Raw genomic sequence first — 19,927 nt, 5'->3', positions numbered from 1 at the left:
TAATCCCTACAAGGGGGTTACGCCAAGGCGACCCGCTTTCTCCATTTTTATTCATCTTATGTACATAGGCTTTGATAGCACAAATTCATGGAGCAGAGGCAGAAGGACGTATTACAGGTCTAAAAATTGCCCAAGGAAGTCCACCAGTGTCGCATCTGCTCTTTGCTGATGACAACCTCTTCTTCTGTCGAGCTGATATCCAGCAATGTGCTGAGCTTCTATCGATCATCAACAGCTATGGGGCAGCTTCGGGACAACAACTAAACAAGGAAAAGTCGGCTATCCTTTTTGGCAATAAGGTAAACCAAGCCCTTAAAAAAGACCTAAAAAGAGCGATTGGAATCTCAAAAGAAGGTGGAATGGGGACGTATTTGGGGCTTCATGAGACGATATGTGGCTCTAAGCAACAAGTTTTCGCTTTTGTGCAGGATAGATTAAACGCTAGGATAAACTCATGGTCGGCAAAATTCCTCTCAAAAGGTGGTAAGGAAGTCATGATAAAGTCTGTGGCTCAATCTCTCCCATCGTACGTCAAGTCCTGTTTCCTCTTACCACAGCAAATTGTCAACAAACTAAAGGGTGCAGTAGCTAGGTTTTGGTAGAGCACGAAGAACAATAATAAAGGCCTACACTGGGTGGCGTGGGAAAAAATCAGTGTCCCCATGGAGCAAGGTGGGCTCGGCTTTCGGGATCTAAAAGAATTTAACCTGGCTCTTCTTGCTAAGCAGCTATGGAGGCTTCTGCGTTATCCTGAGTCTCTTTTAAGTCGTGTGTTAAAGGGGCGATACTTTAGATACACAAATCCCATAGAGGTGGAGAAAGCAAGTTCCCCATCGTTTGGGTGGAGAAGCATGATGGCAGCTAAACCGCTCCTTCAGCATGGTTTGCGGAAAAACATTTGATCGGGTTTTAATACTAGAGTATGGTTGGATAACTGGATTCCTACGATTCCTGCAAGACCAGCGAAGGATCGAGGCTCAGCAAGAGATCCAAATGTGTATGTGAACCACTTGATAGATTTTGAGTCGAAGACATGGAAGATGGACAAGTTAGTTAAGTTAGTGGACCCGCTGGATATTCCGCTAATAACTTGCTTGCAACCTAGCCAGAGATTCATGATTGATGACAATACTCTGTAAGATCGGGATACGCCATCGCTACCTCTTTTGTGTCAGGAGGTTGTAGAACCAAGCACAACCAAACTTAAGAGTCAGGTTTGGAAACTGAAATCATCGCGAAAAATCAAACATTTCTTGTGGCAAGCTATTTCGGGATTTGTGGCTGCCAATAGTAGACTAGTGGAGCGTCATTGTGGCTCAGACAAGTCATGCCCTAGATGTAGAGACGAGGTGGAATCAATCAACCATATCCTCTTCACGTGCCCTCCAGCTCTACAGGTTTGAGCTTTGTCTAATATAGCAACTCCTCCGGGTGTGTTCCCGAGTAATTCTCTATATGAAAATTTTGACTACCTTTTTTGGAGAGCTAGGGAACTGGGTGCAACAGAGGAACAATTAGAGGTCTTTCCATGGATCACGTGGTACATCTGGAAGGCGAGGAATGAGAAAAATTTTAACAGCAAGGATGTATCCCCGGTAGATACTGTGAATCTTGCATCTGCTGAAGCATTAGCGTGGCGAGTGGTGCAGGTTGTTGAGTCTTTTGAGGAAACTGAAGAGGATCAACCAGACGACAAGGAGGAGGATGAGGAGATTATAGGTGATGTCCGGTGTCAACTTGACGCATCATGGGATGTTAAGGACCAGTTTGCAGGTTTGGGTTTTGTCTTGCAGAGCTCCGCAATTCTCTTCGGGCTGAAAGGTACAAAACGACATCTTTTTGTTCTTCATTCCGAGTTGGAAGCACTATTATGGGCTATGGAATCTGCTATACAACATGGATTGACATCAGTCCATTTTGAGACTGACTGTGTAACCATTATCAAGATCATTGAGGAGTTTGATGAGTGGTCTAATTTTTCCACGGAGTTAGATAGGTTTAGTGAGTTAAGAGCTAAGTTTTCGATTTTTTCTATCTCTCATATTCCAAGAACAATAAATGTCCGTGCCGACCGCCTTGCTAAGGGGGCCCAAGTACGAGGTTTTCTATTTTCCCATGTAGGCTTAAGGGTTCGGAGTGGTTGGCTCTTGAAACCAACCTATTCGAACTTGGGTAATAAAATATGGGGTTTGAGGTCAAAAAAGAATATATTGTTATTAATCTTGTGATCTTCTAGATCTCTCTATATTCTCCGTCAAGCTCAAGGTGTCATGGAGTGAAGCCGAAGTGATAGCTTGAGATTGACCATAGATAACGACGAAATTGGTACGACTAAAGAAGCATTACGCTTGAACTATGTTATTAGACGAATACCGTAAAAGGCCTTGGAGAAGTCAAGAGGAAGCAAATAGCTTAAAAGAAGTCTTGAATGACTTTGAAACTTATGATTAACTTTGGATCAGGAATGACATAAGTCGTTGAGAAGCATATAGCTTAAAGAAGTAATGGTGACTTGACCAGATCGACTAATGGGATGATTAAGGGGATTATTACACTGATTAAATCCTTACGGTAAAAAAAATCTAAAAGTTCACAGTATTGGAGAGTATCGTGGAGATCTTTTACTTGAAACCCTTGGCATTGAACCTCTTGTTTCCCTTGTGGTATTCAGATTGATTTTGACGTCGAGTTCTTCTATTGAGTGCATCCTGATTCTCTCTCCGAACTTGATAGTCTTGAGAAGGAGGAGGAGGAGTTGGTCCCTTCGCTGGTCCATTGCGCCTAATTCCGCCAACCACGCGAGGGGGCAGAAGATTCAGGATTTGAACCCTGTTTCAAACAAGAACGCCAATCAACGAACAGAAACAAAAATCACCAATAAATGAAAAGAGATTCAAATATTTGAATGTAATACAGTGAAAACTACTTACGAAGGACCAACTGGTTGGATTTCAGGTTGGATTTCAGCAGCTTGAACCCTGTTACAAAGAAAGCCAATCAACTAACAGAAACAAAAATCACCAAAAAGCTGAAATCCAACCAGTTGGTCCTTTGTAAGTAGTTTTCACTGTATTAAATTCAAAGATTTGAATCTCTGTTCATTTATTGTTTACTGATTATTCACGTAGATCCTGAAGAAGTAAAACAAGCCAAATTCGTCTGAATATTCATCATGTCCCATAGTCATGAAGGTGTACCATGCACCAAATATATTATATTAGTCAACACTATGATAAATATAAATTGTGAAACTCTTCGTACTTGTTTGTATGTATATGAGTTGTATTTACAAGACAACTAATGAAGTAGATCTTGGAAATGCAAAAGAAATGTCTGACATATCTAATAGCAAGCAGTCACACAAAAAACGGTTGATAATTATATATGGAGTTTTTGTTTTAAAACTATATTTAAAAAAAAAAAAAACAGATAATTGAGTATTAGTATACTAGGAACATTTGCAAGGTAAACAATTTTTCACAAATTTTGCATAGAATTGGGAGGCATCTACTACAAACGTTAAATTCTTAGTATATTTTTTCGCAAAATGGCTGCAAATCTGTAAAAAAATTATATGAGATATTCGTAGGAAAAATAACATTTCTTGCACATTCATCATATCGAAAATTTGTGATGGTTTTGCAAAGCCAGATTTCGTAGCACATTTGCCAGAGATATGCGATCTAATTGCGAGAGCCATCATTACTCCATTACAAATTGAGCAAATAATAGAAGAGAAGTACTTATCAATTTAATCAAAATTATTTTGAGTGTTCATAAGGTTAATCAGATTATTCTTTACACCAAAAAAAAAAAGGTTAATTAGATTATTCTATGTCACTTAACTCTTTGCATTTGTCAAATTTCACTTATCCATTAGATCCACCCAACATGTCTTACTTCTCTATAAAGTGGATCAATACGTATAATAACATATTTTGTTGATTCCATTAATATGATTATTAGTTATTGATATTTATCTGCTACCATAAATATCAAATTTTATTACCATTATGAATAATTAGATAAACACCTATTCAAAATTTTGCTAATTAAATGAAAAATTTATAGGCAAAAAATAGAAATTAAAACTCCATGGACTTGACCAATTTGTTCCAAAAAATAATAATGATTAAGAAACCAGTAAACATGTTTTTTCTTTAGTACGCTTGGAACTGCGTATTATACGTTACAAACTTAAGATCCTCACATTTATCCTAGAAGATAATTTTTCTGTAAAAACATTAAGCCACATCAATGTAGTTTCATCTATAAATCCATGGGTTCTCAAACAAAGCAAATACTAGCTAACAAATTCTTAACACTAAACCACACCCATGGCTTCCTTAACAAATCAAATTTTCGTTTTTATGGTAGTCTTTTTTCTCTTTGTTCTCAAAACATCGGCATCATTAGAAAACCATTCGTCTATCGATGGACTTTTACCATTCTCAGCTAAACATGTTACACAAACAACATTGATTGTGCATTGTAGAAACAAAGGGGATGATTTAGGAGTAATAAGGCTCAACTGGAAAGATAGTTTTGATTTCAGGTTTCGTGTCAATCTCCGCAAAACAACAACGTATACTTGCAGTTTCGAGTGGCCCAACAATACAGCTACGTTTGATATTTTTAGAGCAGATAGAGATGACAATCCAAAAAGTAAATATGGAGTTTGCAGCGAATGTATTTGGAGCATATATGAGCCAACTCCTTGTCGTGATAGACGGGATGGAGGCCAACCTCAGTGTTTTCCATGGGCTCTTAATCACTTTAAAATATTTAAGATAATATTCTGTAATTTTTTTCATTTATTTATTAATAATAAAATAAAATAATTTGGTGTTTGAATATTTGTGGTCACATTTTTTTTTTAAGTTTCGGTTGTGATAATCATGAAGTTCTAAATTCACATCAAAGATCCGAAAGAAGTAAACTAAGTTCATATGAATATTCCTCATGGTCCCATTATATAGTCATGAAGGTGTACCACCAAATATACTATACCAACCAACACTATGATAAATATAAATATAGTTCATTGCCCTTTTTGTTCTCTCTTTCAGTACCACTAAAAAGATTTGGCTCCCTTTAATTTTTGCCACGTCAAAAATTTGTTTGGCCATTAAAATTTACAATCTTTTTTTTTTTTTTTGGATTATTCTGATTAGAAAATACAAAAGTGCGAGAACATTTGCAGAAAACGCCAGCTGCAATACGTTATTTAAGTTTTGGTTTGAACATAGTTCCGAATTAACTAAATTTAAATTGATTTATTATTCGTGTGAGTAATGCAATTATTTAGTATCACATACGTTATAGTATATGTTTGAGTCAATTCAATGGCGGTATTTAATTGGGTTGTTAATACCAAATAGAAATACAGTTTGAATTTCCGAAGATAATACAAATTAGATTGTGAGGTAATAGACTTATACATGAATAATGAATTAAATGTTGTTCTAAATTAAAAGTGTCAAATAGACCAACCTAACAAAATCCATAACCTAATAAATTGAAACTTACATGGTTCATGAATTATGAATTGAACCTAACTAATTTGATGGTTTTAGTAGGTCACAGATAATCTTTTTACCTTTAAACTAATTAAGTAGATTCCCCTATACACTATGATATTAATAACCAAATAAAAAACTTTAAATAATTATTTGCTACTATAAATATAAAATTTTATGATCATTATGAATAATTAGATAAATACCTATTGAAGAAATTGCTTATTAAATAACAAACTCAGAGTTTATAGGCAGAAAATAGAAAACTCCATAGATTGAGCGTCTTTGTAGTCAAACAATAATAATGATTTAGAAACAAGTAAATATCTTTTTTTTTAGTATGTTTGAATATAAGTTACAAACTAAAGATTCTCACATTTATCTTAGAAGATAATTTTGCCATAAAAACATCAAGCCAAATAAATGCAGTTCCATCTATAAATCCATGTTTTTTCAAACAAAGCAAATATTATCTCATACGCTCTTAAACTAAACCACACCAATGGCTTCCTCAACATATCAACTTTTCATTTTCGTGCTAATCACATTTCTAGTTATTTTCGAAACGTCGTTAGCGATTGGAAACTTTTCACCTGTCGATGGAAATTTACTGTTCTCACCTAAACATGTTGTAATCTACAACACATTGAACTCACATGAAGGATTGGTCGTGCACTGTAGGAATAAAGAAAAAGATTTGACGTTTCCTGCGATCCAATCTCAACAAAGTGTAGGTTTCAGCTTTCGTATCAATCTACGCAGAACAACAACATACACTTGCACTTTCTCGTGGGCAGGAAATGTAAAGACGTTTGATATTTTTAGAACGGATAGAGATGATAATTCAAAAAGTGTATGTGGAATCTGCAAAGAATGTATTTGGTATATTAACGAGTCAGGTCCATGTCGTGTCAGACGCGATGGAGGGGCTCCTTACTGTTTTCAATGGCCATCTTAATTATCTTAGAGTGATTATGGTATTTATCTTTCATTTTGTTGTATTGAAGTATTAATAAACATATATAATTTGCTTGAAATTGTTGTTACATATTTTTCATCTTCTAATAATTGTTTTAAGTCTTTTTAATATAACCATGCAACTCAAATATAGATTCGTTTTATATTCGCTCTAAATCCGAGACGAGCTTTCCATGTCACTGGATCATCGTTGTGGTCATTTATAGACCAAGTATATATAAGCCTAAAGTCATCTTACTTTAACAGTTGTATGGAATATGATCGGTTCACTTTTATTTGCGTGGACGGCTTTAAATTAGATAGAGAGGGTTTCTTTTTTAAAAAGTTTATTGACGATGTTTTTTTCTCGAGTAAAGTTATTCATAGTTACAGATTCTTTGATTCTCCCATTCCAAATTAAGAGATCATCCAACCACAACCAACGTGGTTATATTTATATATATCACTCTATGAGCTAGTAACAGGACTTGTATGTATGTCTAGTAGTTTTTTGTTAGTAATTTGCTATCACTATCATAATTTAAACATGCATAATTCATGTTTTGTATAAAAGCAAATTTTTGATATGTATAACAATTTGTCTCGCTTCATCAACTTAAAATGAAAAGGTGAAGATATGTTTATGTTTTGTCCTTAGATAGAGTTGTGAGCTTCATCACAGATTCACAGATTCAGCTTGTAAAATTAACTCGTAGAACCAAAGAAGTAGTGTTTCCATCTTCTTTGTCCTTGTCAAAATCAAGGAATCAAATGTGTGTGTGTGTGTGTGTGTCTCAATTTGTTTTGTTCTGTGTGATTCTAAAGGCGACGCCTAAGGGTTTCGTTGGGATTATGGAGAGAGACCATTCACAGCACCCCCTCCGTTCACACCTTTTTCTCTTCTTCTCCCTCTTTTCTCTCGTCAATCTTATAAAAGACAATTTGAGAGATCTTGTTTTTTGTTTACTTTCATAAATACTAATTAAATTATAAAGATCAATAGATATATTTTATAATATAAATATAAACCCAAAAAAAAAAAAAAAAAAGAAATCGTCTGCTAGAAATTAACTAATTGATATTTTTCAGATTATTATTAAAGAACAACAGATTTTCACATCACATCCTTTACCCATCCAGTGACTCATTATAGGATATAATTTTTTTTTTTTTTCCATCTATAAATACTACTTGCAAAACAAAACATTGTTTTTTCTTCCACCAACCCTCTAATCCAATCCGGATCCATGGCTTCCTCAACAAATAAACACTTCACTCTCTTGTTTCTCTTATTCCTATTTATCCTCAAAAGAGCATCATCTTATAAAAATCATTCGTCCATCGATGAAATTTTGCTGTTTGCGCCTAAACATGTCACGATCTTTAACACATTGGCCACACGTGCAAAACTGGTCGTACATTGCATGAATAAAGAGAAAGATTTAGGGATAAAAGAGCTTCCCATTGGGGCTCGTTTTGATTTTAGGTTTCGAGTCAATCTTCGTGGAACAACAACGTATAATTGCAGTTTCGAATGGCCCGGGAGTAAAGAGAAATTTGATATATTTCGGGCAGATAGAGATGACAGTGAAACAAGTCCATATGGAGTCTGTAGAGAATGTATTTGGTACATTTATGAACGAGGCCCTTGTCGTGGTAAACGTGACGGAGGCCATTCTATATGCTTTTCATGGGATTGACGGATGCTCTTCTATATATCTTTATAGGATTTTACTTGCCTTTCTAAAATAAATCAGTAAACAAATAAGCATATTGAGTGGATCATCTAATTGATATTATATCTTGTATAATAGATTAAATTTCTTGTATATAACATTTTGAATATTTTGGTTACGATTGTTTGTTGGCGTGTTTTTTTTTTTTTTTTTTACATGCCATAATATAGTCTAGGGAAATTTCAGAATAAGAATAAAAGGAGAAGAGTATGGAAATGGGGTTGTCGAGTTGAGGTGGAGAAATGAGCATAAAAAATATAATGAACTAATGATATACAATTTTGCAGCATATAGAACTTATTGAGCAAACCCTAGATTAGATTAGATAGTCCACTTAAGACCTTCCCCGTCTCTTAGAGGAGTTTTAAGAGTTTTGAGTCAAAAAACTAAATCACAAGTAAAAAAAAAATGTAAGGGCGCCCTTATATAGTATACCAGATGTTGATGTAAGAGACGAAACGTGTCAGCATACTATTGGCCGAACCAAAAAATAGAGAAGAGAAAGAAAAAAATTATTTGGATCGAATTTCATTCCTTTCGTTCTTTCTCTCTCGATTGAAGTCCCGAAAAGACAAAGATTTGTATTTGGAATCGAAGGGTGTGGAGGAAGAGGAGATTGCGGTCGGAGGAGATGCGTAACGAACAATTCAGTGTTAACTCTTCAATCTTCAATCTTTTTCTCTAAATTCTCAGATCTCTGAGAATTTCCCAATCTCCGGTGGAATCCGATCGAGAGTTTAGGGTTCTTGGGTCACAACCAACGACGCAGGAGAGTAACAAGAGTTCTTTGTTGGGTCCAGATTCAGTTTCTGATCGAGGAAGAGGAAATTGATACCTACTGGTAATGGCAAGGAGTCTCAAGCTTCTTCATCTCTTACAGCTTCCAATTCCAAGGTTTTTTGATTTCACAATCTCTCTCTCACTCTAATTCAAAGATTTAGACTTTAAGAAACTGTAGCTTTCTTGATTTTATGAAACCATATGTGTGTTTTGTGGAGACTTTATCTTATTGACTTTTATTAGTGTGTTGATGACAGACTGGTATTAAGGATTATAAGCTTATTGACAGACCGGTATTAAGGATTATAAGCTTGGTCGTATTTTGTGGTCGTATTCAGTTAACACTAACGTGCATGGCCAATGGAAAGTTCCGGATATTTCCTTACACCAATATCTCACAAGCCAGGACACAAGACCTCTGCACACTCCTCTGCTCTTAAACATGAACCAAGGTTTCAATTCCTTTCTGATACGCCCAAAATTCGAGGATCACTCTGCCGGATTAAAAAGGATAGAAACTCGCCAATGTGCAAGATGCAACAAGGGAGATTTGATGGATTGAGGGGTCGCACAACAGTTGCGGAAGGCTGCTGATATTCCCAACTCCAATCACTGCTAGATATGACAAACTAGTCCAGCAAAAGGAGGCTGTTGCTTGGATATTACACACCAAGAAACAAAGAAATGTTCTAGACAAAGAACAAAAAGATAGACTCTAAAATGAAAAGGAAAATTGGTTGATTATTCTCAAATGAGATTACATGAGTTTATATAGAGATAGAAAACTTGGTCACAAAGCTAAGTATTATTCTTGAAACTAAAACACAATAAAGATAGATAGTTGAATGAAGATTCAACTCTTTGAAGTTTGTCTTCCCAAGGTGTCCTTCCCAAGGTGAGTTGAACTCTATTTTCGTCATCCCTTTTTGACCACAAAATAAAGTGATTATTTTGGGCTTTATTGGACTTGAATTAGGCTCAAAGTGGGCTGGACTTGATAGTTATCATCCCCAATAGTATCTCTCATGCTCTCTTTAGCCATAAGCTCTTGAACTGACCCATTAAGGGTTTCTTTGATCTTTTCTCTCTTTGACTCTTTGGTCCAACTTGCTGTTGAGAAACAACATGGGTTGTACCATTTCTTCACATTGGGCTTAGTAGAAACACCTCCTGGTTGCCAAACATAATTCTGGAAGCACCTAAACCAACTGGACCTAAAATTCTTCATGTGAAGAACTAGGTTGACCTCCTTTGGCAAATGAAGCGTAACTTTGTGGTTTGTTGGCCAGATCTTGTGTTCTTGGGCTTTTTGGAAACATAAGAGATCCATTAACATCCTCCAACCGATTTCGTGTCGAAATTGATGCTGAGTTAGTCTGTGTAACACGATCTTTGGCTCAGACGCGAAACTGGGACTGGGGCAGATCCACTGATTTGAAATATCCATATCTTTCAAGTATGAAGTTCTTTTAATAAGCTTCCAATTCTCAGTGATTCTAGGATGGATCAAGATTCCAGAACATTTTGGTTCACACCTTGAATCCTTTTGAATTGGTCGGACTCCTCCTTTGAATACTCGTAGGTCCAAATCGCGTAGCCATGAGTTCACCTGAGTTGTAAAATGAATAACTTCTTCATCTGAACTCTGATTGGACTGATTCCACCTCGAGATATGCTCTAGATGAGGTAAAAATATATCCCAAATAGTAGTTTGGCTGGAAGAGTTGACATTTGACTTCGTTTGTGGTGAGCAAGACTCAAGGGTCGTCTTGGATGGTCTCATGATCACATCACTTTCCTACATATATATATTTACTATTGTGATGGACTGGTGTTAACTTTGTTCTTGTTTCAGTTTGCTTGTGAAATCGGCTAGTGGTGTTAACTTTGTTTCAGTTTCAGATTGTTTCAATTTATTTGTGTAATGGGCTGTTTTATTAGATGGTTTCAGTTTATAATCGGCTAGTGTTTTATACTTGTCATGCAGGTAGAAGCAGAGAGCAAGGAAAGATGACCGTGATACCAAAAGAACAAGAAGCAGAAAGCAAAAAATGACCGGTGACACATAAAGAAGAAACCTGATGGTACTGCGTAGGAAACCTGATGCTTTGACTAATGTACTACTAACTTTGAGGGAAAATGCTAAGTATCAGGGACATGAAAAGCTTCCTGTTACAGTTTGGATGATGGCTCAGGTTTGTGTGTTTGTTAAATGATTGAGGGGCAAAGAGTGTTGAGAATTGTGTGTTTCTGCAATTTATAGTCTAGATGGGGAATTTAACAGTTGTTGTTCTAATTGAGTGTTTAGTGGTTAATATGGTCATGTGTTGGTTCTTGTTCTTCTGATCTTGCATGAGTCATGTCTAGAAGCATTTAGGAGGCAATCGATTACGGAAGTTCATAGTCTAGATGGAAACAAGTGTTTATCGGTTGATATCATCATGTATTGGTATTTGTAGATACTGTGTAAGCTTTAAGCATTTAGGAGGAAATCGATTTTAGTAATTCATATTCTTGATGGGGGAACTTAACACTTGTTTGACTATTTGGTTGATATGATAAAGTATTGGTTCTTGTATCCTTCTCTGATATTGTTTCTAGCCGAGAGAAACAAAGTCATTCTATATGAAGGGGAGACATCTGTAAAGACACCATTTACTGTCTGAACATCCAAATAAAAAAACTGAATGGCATAGTTCTGCAGAATCGTTATATGCTTTGCAAATTGTTACTCAGTTTTATCGTATTAACTCGTTTTCTTTCAGCCTTAGCTGGTTGGGAAACAACATATCGATTACAGTAGTCTTCATCAGTGACTTGCAACAACAGTATCAGTATCAGACTGTAACAAGAGTAAAGTGATCAGTCCTTAATCTAAGCTAATAATGATCAGAAAAAACATGGAAAAATCAAAGGGAATCCTGAGTTTGTAAAAATATCACTGATCAGTGAAGATCTTTCCACCTTCAAAATGTCAGATCAATTCAACATAAAAAGCAATATGAGCTTCTAATGGTTATTTTGAAAATTGATCTCACATTGTTTTGTTTTGGACAACTTTGGCATGTTTTCAATTTTGTTTCAATGCAGAGTGCATTTCTTTGTTTTACTTTTACACATTTTTCATGATGGAAACAAGTCATGTATGTTAAATTCATTTAGAACAAGTCATTTATGTTGAGTTGTACTTCTATTGTAATATGTGTTATGTTTTGTATGTTTAAAAATTAATTAAATGCAATATTTTCCTATTTTTAGAAAATCTTAAATGTTTAAACATTTATACTTCTTCTATTCAATTCAAAAATTTTAAATTTCAAAAAAAAAATATTTTCAAAAATAAGAGATCTAAATTTAGAACCTACCATTGGATGTGAAAATTTTAACTAAGAGATCATGAGTTCTTATATTCAAAATAATACACAATTAATTCATAAAAAAATCAAACAGTGTTTAAGATCTCTAATATATGAACCCCTAATAATCTTGCTCTAACAAATGACTTTGAGAAGTTCTTTTCACATATATAAACAAAAAGAAGATCTATTACGGCAGTTTCCCTCAGTATTTTAAGATATGTTTGTTTAACCATTTGTAAAAAGTTAAGAAGACAGCGATCAAGAATTCTTATAAAAGATATCAATTGTAACTAAAAATTGTTAAATGACAAGAAACAGTTTTAGGGATAAATTACTACTTTTTTCTTTGTAAAAGACAATTTGAGAGATCTTATCCTTTTAACTTTCAAAAATACTGATTAAAATTAAAAACAATAAAGATTAGCAATTAACTAATTAATTAATATTTTTTTGATTATTTTTTAAAGAAAAACAGATTTTCACATCCTTTTACCCACCCAATATAGGATATATAATAAATGTTTTCCATCTATAAATACTACTTACAAAACAAAGAAAAAAAATATATTTTTTTCACAAACCCTTTAGGCCGTCCATGGCTTCCTCAACAAAACACTACACTTTCATGCTTCTCTTATTCCTACTTATCCTACAAAAAATCTTCATCTTTAGGAAATCATTCATCCGTCGATGGGATTTTGCCGTTCGCGCTTAAACATGTCTCGATCTTTAACACATTGACCACACGTGCAACATTGGTCGCACATTGCATGAATAAAAAGCTAGATCTCGGGATAAGAAAGCTTCCAAGTGGAGTTAGTTTTAATTTCAGGTTTTATGTCAATTTTGGTAAAACGACAACATATAATTGCAGTTTCGAATGGCCCGGGAGTGAAGTAAAATTTGATATTTTTAGAGTAGACAGAGACGAAAATGTAAGAAGTCCATATGGAGTCTGTAGCAAATGTATTTGGTACATTTATGAACCAGCCCCTTGTCGTGAAAAACGTGACGGAGGCCATTCTATATGCTTTTCGTGGGATCAATAGATATGGAGGCTCTTCCGTTAGGAGATTATAATTCCTTACAGTATTTATTGTGAATTTTATTTGCGTCTGCGTGACTTATAATAATAACAGTAAAAATATAAGCATATTAAGTGGTTCATACTGTTATTACGTAATTGTTACTAAATCTTGTGATTTAAGATTAAAAATTATTTTGATTTCAGATATTTATGGTATGTATCAGTTTTAGATTTAGTCAAAAATATATTAATTCAAAACTATTTAGATTTTTATCGACAATATGAACATTTGATTTGAATATTCTATATGAAATTATGAATACTCGATAATGAAAGTCTGATACAAATATATCCGTACTAATCATAAAATTTGGCTGATAAAAAATCTAAATAAACAAAAAAAAGTTCTTTTCACATATCTATATTAATATTTTTGAAGTACATTTTGTGTCATGCTCTTTTAGTTTTTTTTAATTACTTTGTTTTATTTACAACATTAACCCCTATCAATTTCCTAAAATAATATTTCGTAGAAACTCAATTAATAAAACTATTTAAAACGACCTAATTTAATATGTTCATTGCCATAAATATTTTCGCAACATCTATTAATCCCTACAGATTTTCCTAAAATAACATTTGTAAAAATTTAATTAATAGATCTATTTAAACAAACCTAATTTTAAACGTTTATTGCCATACAAAGATTGAAAATATATATGCATTCCGTTTGTTCCTAAAACAACTCTATGCATTAAATGATTAATCCCATAAAAATCTCAGAATCCATTTTAATAGATGTTTGGTGACTGTATGACCTATTCCGTTTTAATGACACAACATCATTTGAGTAACAAATTTAACCTGTGGTATAGTGTATTACGGGTAAATAACTAAATATTGTCCTACAGTATATTGCGGATTAAATAAGTGGAATTGATGGGATTAATGACACTTTTAAATGTGTACCAGAAGATAAATATATTACTAAACTATACATATACCATACGGATTAAAACCTTGAAAACATTACGAAAATCTATATTTTGAATATTTATATTAAATACCTGTAAAATTTTATATTTTTAAAATTAATAAAATAATAATAAAATAACAAATAAATATAATATAAATTTTAAAATTTTAAAATTAAAAATATTGTCCCGGATATACCGCAGGTTAAATTCTAATATAAAGTATAAACAAAAAGAAGATCTATTATGACAGTTTCCTTCAGTAATTTAATTAATATATGTTTAACCATTTGTAAAACGTTAGGAAGACAACAAATCAAGAATTCTTATAAAAGATATCAATTGTATCTAAAAATTGTTAAATGACATAAAACAGTTTTATGGAGAAGTAACTTCTTTTTTTTCCCGTAAGATCTTTTTAACTTTTAAAAATACTAAATTTAAAAACAACAAAGATAGACATTTGTGTTGCGACTTGGGAAAGAAACAGAGCAGCATATGCTTTGGCTCACTATTTGTATTCCCTATAAATTAATGTAATTTCAGTTGTTAAATAAAAAGAAAAAACCACATTTGTGTTGGGATTTATTTCTTCATGACTCTTGAGAAAAACGAATGCCTCGCAACAGAAAACCAAATGATTTCTTGCAAATCCATTAACTTTTTAATACATGAACTCAAGAAAACAAACATAACGGAGAAATTATAAGAAAATAAACCAAAAATATCTCCTACTTTGAATGGGAAAAAAAAACGATCATCAACTTTTCCCCAAAACAAAAAAAAAAAGAACAATAAAAAGGCACAAAGAAAACTTATTCTGTAACCTTAATTCTCGGATTCAACAGTGCCACTAGATCCAATAGTGTTACCATCACGATCACTGTTTCCGTTGAAACTAAACCTAACCCAAATCTCTCCCCCGTCGTTTCTTTTCTTCCCAACCTTATCCCCATCAACAGGCATCTCGTACCTACAAACAGGACACGATCCATGAAAGCCTAACCATTTCTTTATACATCCACCATGAAACCTATGCTTACACGGCATCTCCTTCACCGTCTCCTCGGTCTTCCACTCCTCCAAACATATCACACACTCTCCTTCAAAGCCGTCCATCTCTACAACTGGCATCGCATCGATGGAAGCTTTGGACGCTGGAGGACGACCTTCCTCACGTGACTCCAGTAAGTCACGAAGCAGAGGATTCAATCCTGACGAGCCTTCGAGCACGATCATTCCTTGCGTAAAAGGGTTGACTAAAATGATTCTCTCACGCGGCGAAGCAACATCATTATCATCATCATCATCGCCGTTTGATGTTTCTCGATCAGAAAAGCCTAAGAGAAAAGGCAAGAAGAGATATAAATCTCTGTTCCTCATAAACCTTCCGGAAACAGAGGATGTCTCTGTTCCAACCTCAGCTTCTGGTTCTGTCGCCATCGCAAACAAGATTGGTTTTCTGAGTAGCGTCTCAAGATTTTAAGAGAGTTGCAAGTAAACGTTGTGGAAAGATCTAGAAATTGTTAACGTGTAGTGACTTTTTTTCCCCTCTAGATGTATTAAAAGTACTAATGGGACCTAAAATAATTTATGTCGAAGACAATGATTGATCTTATCGATATGTTTATCCATTAGCAGACCTATGTCACATTTTTTATCTGACTCAAACATGATAATTTCTCTATATTCTCCTTACACCTTGAGCGTAAACTTAAAGACAGCAAAGGGTGTTTCTGGAATTTTGAGATCAACAACAGTCGAGGCTTGTCATGTGTCACTCCCTCGTGATTACACGAGGCCGTATGTGAAGAGTAAGCAGCAACAATAGATTCATATGAAACTGTGAAAGCATTTAAATATGCTCTGATGATATCTACTCCCATCGAATTAAACAATATCAGTTAGTAAATTTTAGTACCAGTACATCTTAGTGAAACAAGTAATATACACTCCTAATCTAAAACTGCAAATCTAGTCTACTTGAACAACAAACAAAAGGAGATCAAATATTTTTGTGACTAAAGAATCAACATATTAAAGCAACTCTTTTCTCTTATGTACCTGTGGACGCACACGTCAAACCAAAAAAGTAGGGTTGGAGAATGTACTTTTTGTTTACGTTTTGAGTTTTACCATTCGCGGCAGCAAAAGGAGCGTTTGGTTTCTTGGTATTTACGCCAGAGGCATGTCATTTCGGCGGGGCTTTGGTAATGAGCAACCACATAGCCGTCCTTGCATCCATCACTAATGATCCTTCCATCGTTTTCGTAATGAGGCTCGAGACCATGTTTCGTCAGCTCAGCTATCCATATCCCCATTGCCACATCTTCTAGCTTAAACATCTATATCCAAAATTTCAAGATTTCATATTCCATTGAATCCGGAAATGTGATTAAATAGAGTTAACATAGATTAGTAGTACCTTTAGGTTTCCACCTTTGAAAAGGTTGCCAACCGATTCTGCTATGTCCCGGGATACAACGTAGCCTGGACCGTGTGCCCATGGTGGATATTTCTCTTCTGGCCATTCCTGTTTTTTTTTTTTTTTTGTGTGTGTGTAGAGACTTCGTTAAACGAATTAGAAATCAGTCTATTTGCTTACATGACTATATCAGATTGTGTTGTACCTCATAACTGATGTACCATTTGCTATCGGGGTTTCGAATAGGTTGAGAGTCAGAATTGATCAGTCCATATATTAACCCCCGAGTGTTGTTGGTCATTGATAAAGAAAGTAGTACTTCATCTACACGAACAAAGGCGTCATCATCCGTTTTCATGATGAACTTGGCTGAGTCAACCTCTGTCTGTTTAAAATATGTAGTTAGTGAGGCAAAACGGTAAAGTGACTACTAAACTGTGTCTAGGAAGAGACATGACAAAGACATATTACCCCGAAGATGCAGATGGCTAGTGTTTTCCAACTGATGAGACTGTAATAATCAACAAAAGGCATTAGCTGAACATCACCGTAAGTCCGAGCCTCATTCCAAAGTTCCAGGTTGACAAGAGGACTTTTGTGCTGCATTATCAACAACAAATAAAATCATGATTAAGAATTAAGCAAATCCAACATACACCAGATATATTTCAGAGAGGGAGAAAGCTTACAAGGCCAACAAAAAAGCGTACTGCAACTCTGCCAGATCTTACATCATCATATTGCATCCATGTTCTTCTCACAGCCATACGTCTTTTAAAATTGTTTGCAGTGGAGAAAACACCAATAACGAGATCAAGTGGCCTTAATGGTGAAAGGGGAGGTGCTTTTAGTGCCTCTAGATCAACAACGTGCTCTGATTCTTCCGATGTAGGCAAACCGCTGGCAAGAATGGATATTAACCTAAAGTCACCTGTAATCCGTACTTCACTAACAAGCCATGGCTCCAGTGTCTGAAGAATGAACGAAAGATGAAGAAGCCACATAAGAATCTAAACAATTAATGGAAAAAATGGCTAAAAGCAGTGAAATATAGAAGAAGAGTGATGATATTAATTACATCGCGGAAAGCAAATGAGGTTACATGTTTCCCATCAACTGTCATTTGCATTCCTTCTGTTCCCACCCTAAGTGTAGCAACCGATAAGAAACCTTGCTTGAAAGGAAAGTATCTTTCATGTTTAGATGCTTCCCTGGCTACGGGAATGCCCCTTGAAGTGTTGGACTGAAAGCTAGTTGAAGAAGTTCGGTTCATCTCTCTACCAACCATCTTGTTGCATTCATCCAAGTCATCCACTGTGTATTATAAGGATATCAACAGGCTTATTCATGGAAGAGGAAGTGACTAGATTTATGTAAGCGGGTGAAACTATACTTGCATTCACCTTTCTTATTCATATCAGGATCAAAGTTTGGACAGCGTTCCTCAGCTCCCCAATCATGAGATGCCGTCCAGCTGTTTTGAACAATTACAGGGTCTTCAGTAGACTTGTCACCAAGAAGCCTAACATTATAATGTACAACAATAGGCGGATCAGGCTCCCCTGGAAGCGGTTGTCCTGTTAGATCAATCCGGAAGCTCCCAACAAGACCATCGGGGATGCCAATAACTGTGATGGAGGAACCCTGAGTCAGACCACAAGGAATTTTCAACTTCAGACTACTCCCATCAGCATCACTAGCATTCATTTTGCTAAGAAACTGAGGACACAGCTCCTCTTTCCCTATCCTCGTTTGATTTTCATTTACATAAACTAGTTTCTTAGCTTCAACCGCTGACACAAGACTCTCCCAAACAATGCCAGCTTCCTTAATAGCATCAACTCCATTAACTAAACTCTGTGCATTATCAACCAAGCTTTCTAAACGGTTCCAAGTAAGCAAAGGCTCTCTCTCTTCTCTAGACACATTCTGCTCAACAAATAAACCCGAGACAACAGCGATATCGTCACCAGATATCGCTTCTTGAGTGTTCCTAGCTTCTTTCATGAAATCAGGGAGTGTAATCCGGAGCCATTCCATAGGAAGAGTGGTGTTGGTAGTAACAAAAACAGAATCAGCAGCAATATAAGGCTTCTCAACAGGAGTTTTCAAGTCGACATATCTATACACCGTCAAGAACATACACATTGATACAACAAGAAGCCCTCCATAAAATCTCTTCATTTCTTTTCAGCCAAAATTCAAGTAGCAGCAATAAGAAGAGATTTAGAAACTCCAAGACTGTACTCACGTGGGCAAGATCATCAAGATTCAGCAATGTACCTAATGTTTATTTTCAATCAATCCCTGAAACACACAAAAAGATGGGTTTTGATCATTGACAATACATACAAAATTCTCGCAGGACAAGCCAATTCAATATCAAAAATCGTACTCAAATCAACTATAGAGTCATTCTAACAAATCCAGGATAATGCGGTTTTCACTAGATCCAACAACATCAAAGCTTTAACTATAAGAAGAAGAAGAAGAATCAGATTTTTCAGGGATCCTGGGAAAATTGAAACTCAAGAGAATCCCAAAAGACTTAGTCTTGGCAACTTGGAAATCACTAGATACGATCAAATCAGTAATGCCCAGAACCACAAGTTTCACACTTGCATAGAATAACTTACTAAATCAACTACAAAGATGACAAAACTCACAAATGCATTAAATAAAGTCGAAATCTGCTTACAGGACCAAACGGGAAGCAATTTCCCTTCCGGAATTAGAAATCCTGTACACCGTAAATATTTGCTGAGTAAAGTGGGATTCAGATCTCTGACGGTTAACTTGGTCTGTGTATCGTATTATCTAAGCACATTTCCACCAGCAGTGAAAGGGATTGTGTTTGTTTCTTCATAGGTCTTTTCTTACATTCTTATATACATAATACATATACAGTTTATTTTTAATTTAAAAACGGTGAAAAGTGAAAAGAAATAATGTAGAAGAAGATACGTGAGTAAAAGAAAAATAAGTGCATATCTTGACTCTTTTTTTTGTGCAAACATAAATATATTTATGTTTGTTTCTTCATAGTTCTTTATTATTCTTATAATACAGTATATTTTTAATTTTAATTAGAAACGGTGAAAAGGTAAAACCTAAAAAGAAGTTACCTGTAATTTTGTACCTTAAACTAAT

The 19,927-nt window shown here is 35.0% G+C and overlaps 6 protein-coding genes and 1 pseudogene across 10 annotated transcripts; 5 read left to right on the top strand and 2 right to left on the bottom strand.

Annotated features, from left to right (window-relative positions):
• The first annotated feature begins 662 nt into the window (after positions 1-662).
• LOC147946745 (uncharacterized) lies at positions 663-2,298 on the top strand. Its single transcript, XM_087507237.1, has 4 exons — positions 663-882; positions 964-1,135; positions 1,490-2,100; positions 2,237-2,298. Exons 1-4 carry the CDS (start codon positions 663-665, stop codon positions 2,296-2,298), a joined length of 1,065 nt encoding a protein of 354 aa, XP_087363363.1.
• A 2,039-nt stretch (positions 2,299-4,337) lies between these two features.
• On the top strand, positions 4,338-4,910 carry LOC104778866 (S-protein homolog 5-like). Its single transcript, XM_087507236.1, has 2 exons — positions 4,338-4,800; positions 4,882-4,910. The coding sequence occupies exons 1-2, from the start codon at positions 4,338-4,340 to the stop codon at positions 4,908-4,910; spliced, it is 492 nt and encodes a 163-aa protein (XP_087363362.1).
• An 884-nt stretch (positions 4,911-5,794) lies between these two features.
• Positions 5,795-6,556, top strand: LOC109130437 (S-protein homolog 5-like). The gene has a single exon (XM_019239970.2). The coding sequence runs from the start codon at positions 6,022-6,024 to the stop codon at positions 6,475-6,477; it is 456 nt and encodes a 151-aa protein (XP_019095515.2). The 5' UTR covers positions 5,795-6,021; the 3' UTR covers positions 6,478-6,556.
• A 1,153-nt stretch (positions 6,557-7,709) lies between these two features.
• On the top strand, positions 7,710-8,176 carry LOC109131423 (S-protein homolog 5-like). Its single transcript, XM_019242435.2, has one exon. It carries the CDS (start codon positions 7,724-7,726, stop codon positions 8,174-8,176), a length of 453 nt encoding a protein of 150 aa, XP_019097980.1. The 5' UTR covers positions 7,710-7,723.
• A 4,764-nt stretch (positions 8,177-12,940) lies between these two features.
• Positions 12,941-13,658, top strand: LOC109131414 (S-protein homolog 2-like; annotated as a pseudogene).
• A 1,310-nt stretch (positions 13,659-14,968) lies between these two features.
• LOC104776598 (E3 ubiquitin-protein ligase MPSR1) lies at positions 14,969-15,795 on the bottom strand. Its single transcript, XM_010500692.3, has one exon. It carries the CDS (start codon positions 15,793-15,795, stop codon positions 15,181-15,183), a length of 615 nt encoding a protein of 204 aa, XP_010498994.1. The 3' UTR covers positions 14,969-15,180.
• On the bottom strand, positions 14,969-19,687 carry LOC104778865 (beta-1,3-galactosyltransferase GALT1). Of its 5 annotated transcripts, none has more exons than XM_087501986.1 (8): positions 19,476-19,687; positions 18,181-19,084; positions 17,856-18,091; positions 17,467-17,748; positions 17,249-17,377; positions 16,983-17,162; positions 16,778-16,885; positions 14,969-16,697 (listed from the first exon to the last, which is right to left on the bottom strand). In XM_087501986.1, the coding sequence occupies exons 2-8, from the start codon at positions 18,959-18,961 to the stop codon at positions 16,485-16,487; spliced, it is 1,929 nt and encodes a 642-aa protein (XP_087358112.1). In that variant the 5' UTR covers positions 18,962-19,084; positions 19,476-19,687; the 3' UTR covers positions 14,969-16,484. The 5 variants fall into 5 exon arrangements, 3 of the variants coding, with proteins under 3 accessions (XP_087358112.1, XP_087358117.1, XP_087358120.1); XM_087501991.1 differs by having other exon boundaries at positions 19,444-19,636; XM_087501994.1 differs by lacking the exon at positions 19,476-19,687 and adding an exon at positions 19,173-19,462.
• Positions 19,688-19,927: the final 240 nt, after the last annotated feature.

Source organism: Camelina sativa, chromosome 3, assembly GCF_030686135.1.
Source record: "Camelina sativa cultivar CO46 ecotype springtype chromosome 3, ASM3068613v1".
Taxonomy (NCBI): domain Eukaryota; kingdom Viridiplantae; phylum Streptophyta; class Magnoliopsida; order Brassicales; family Brassicaceae; genus Camelina; species Camelina sativa.
This window is presented reverse-complemented; position numbering and strand designations above follow the sequence as displayed.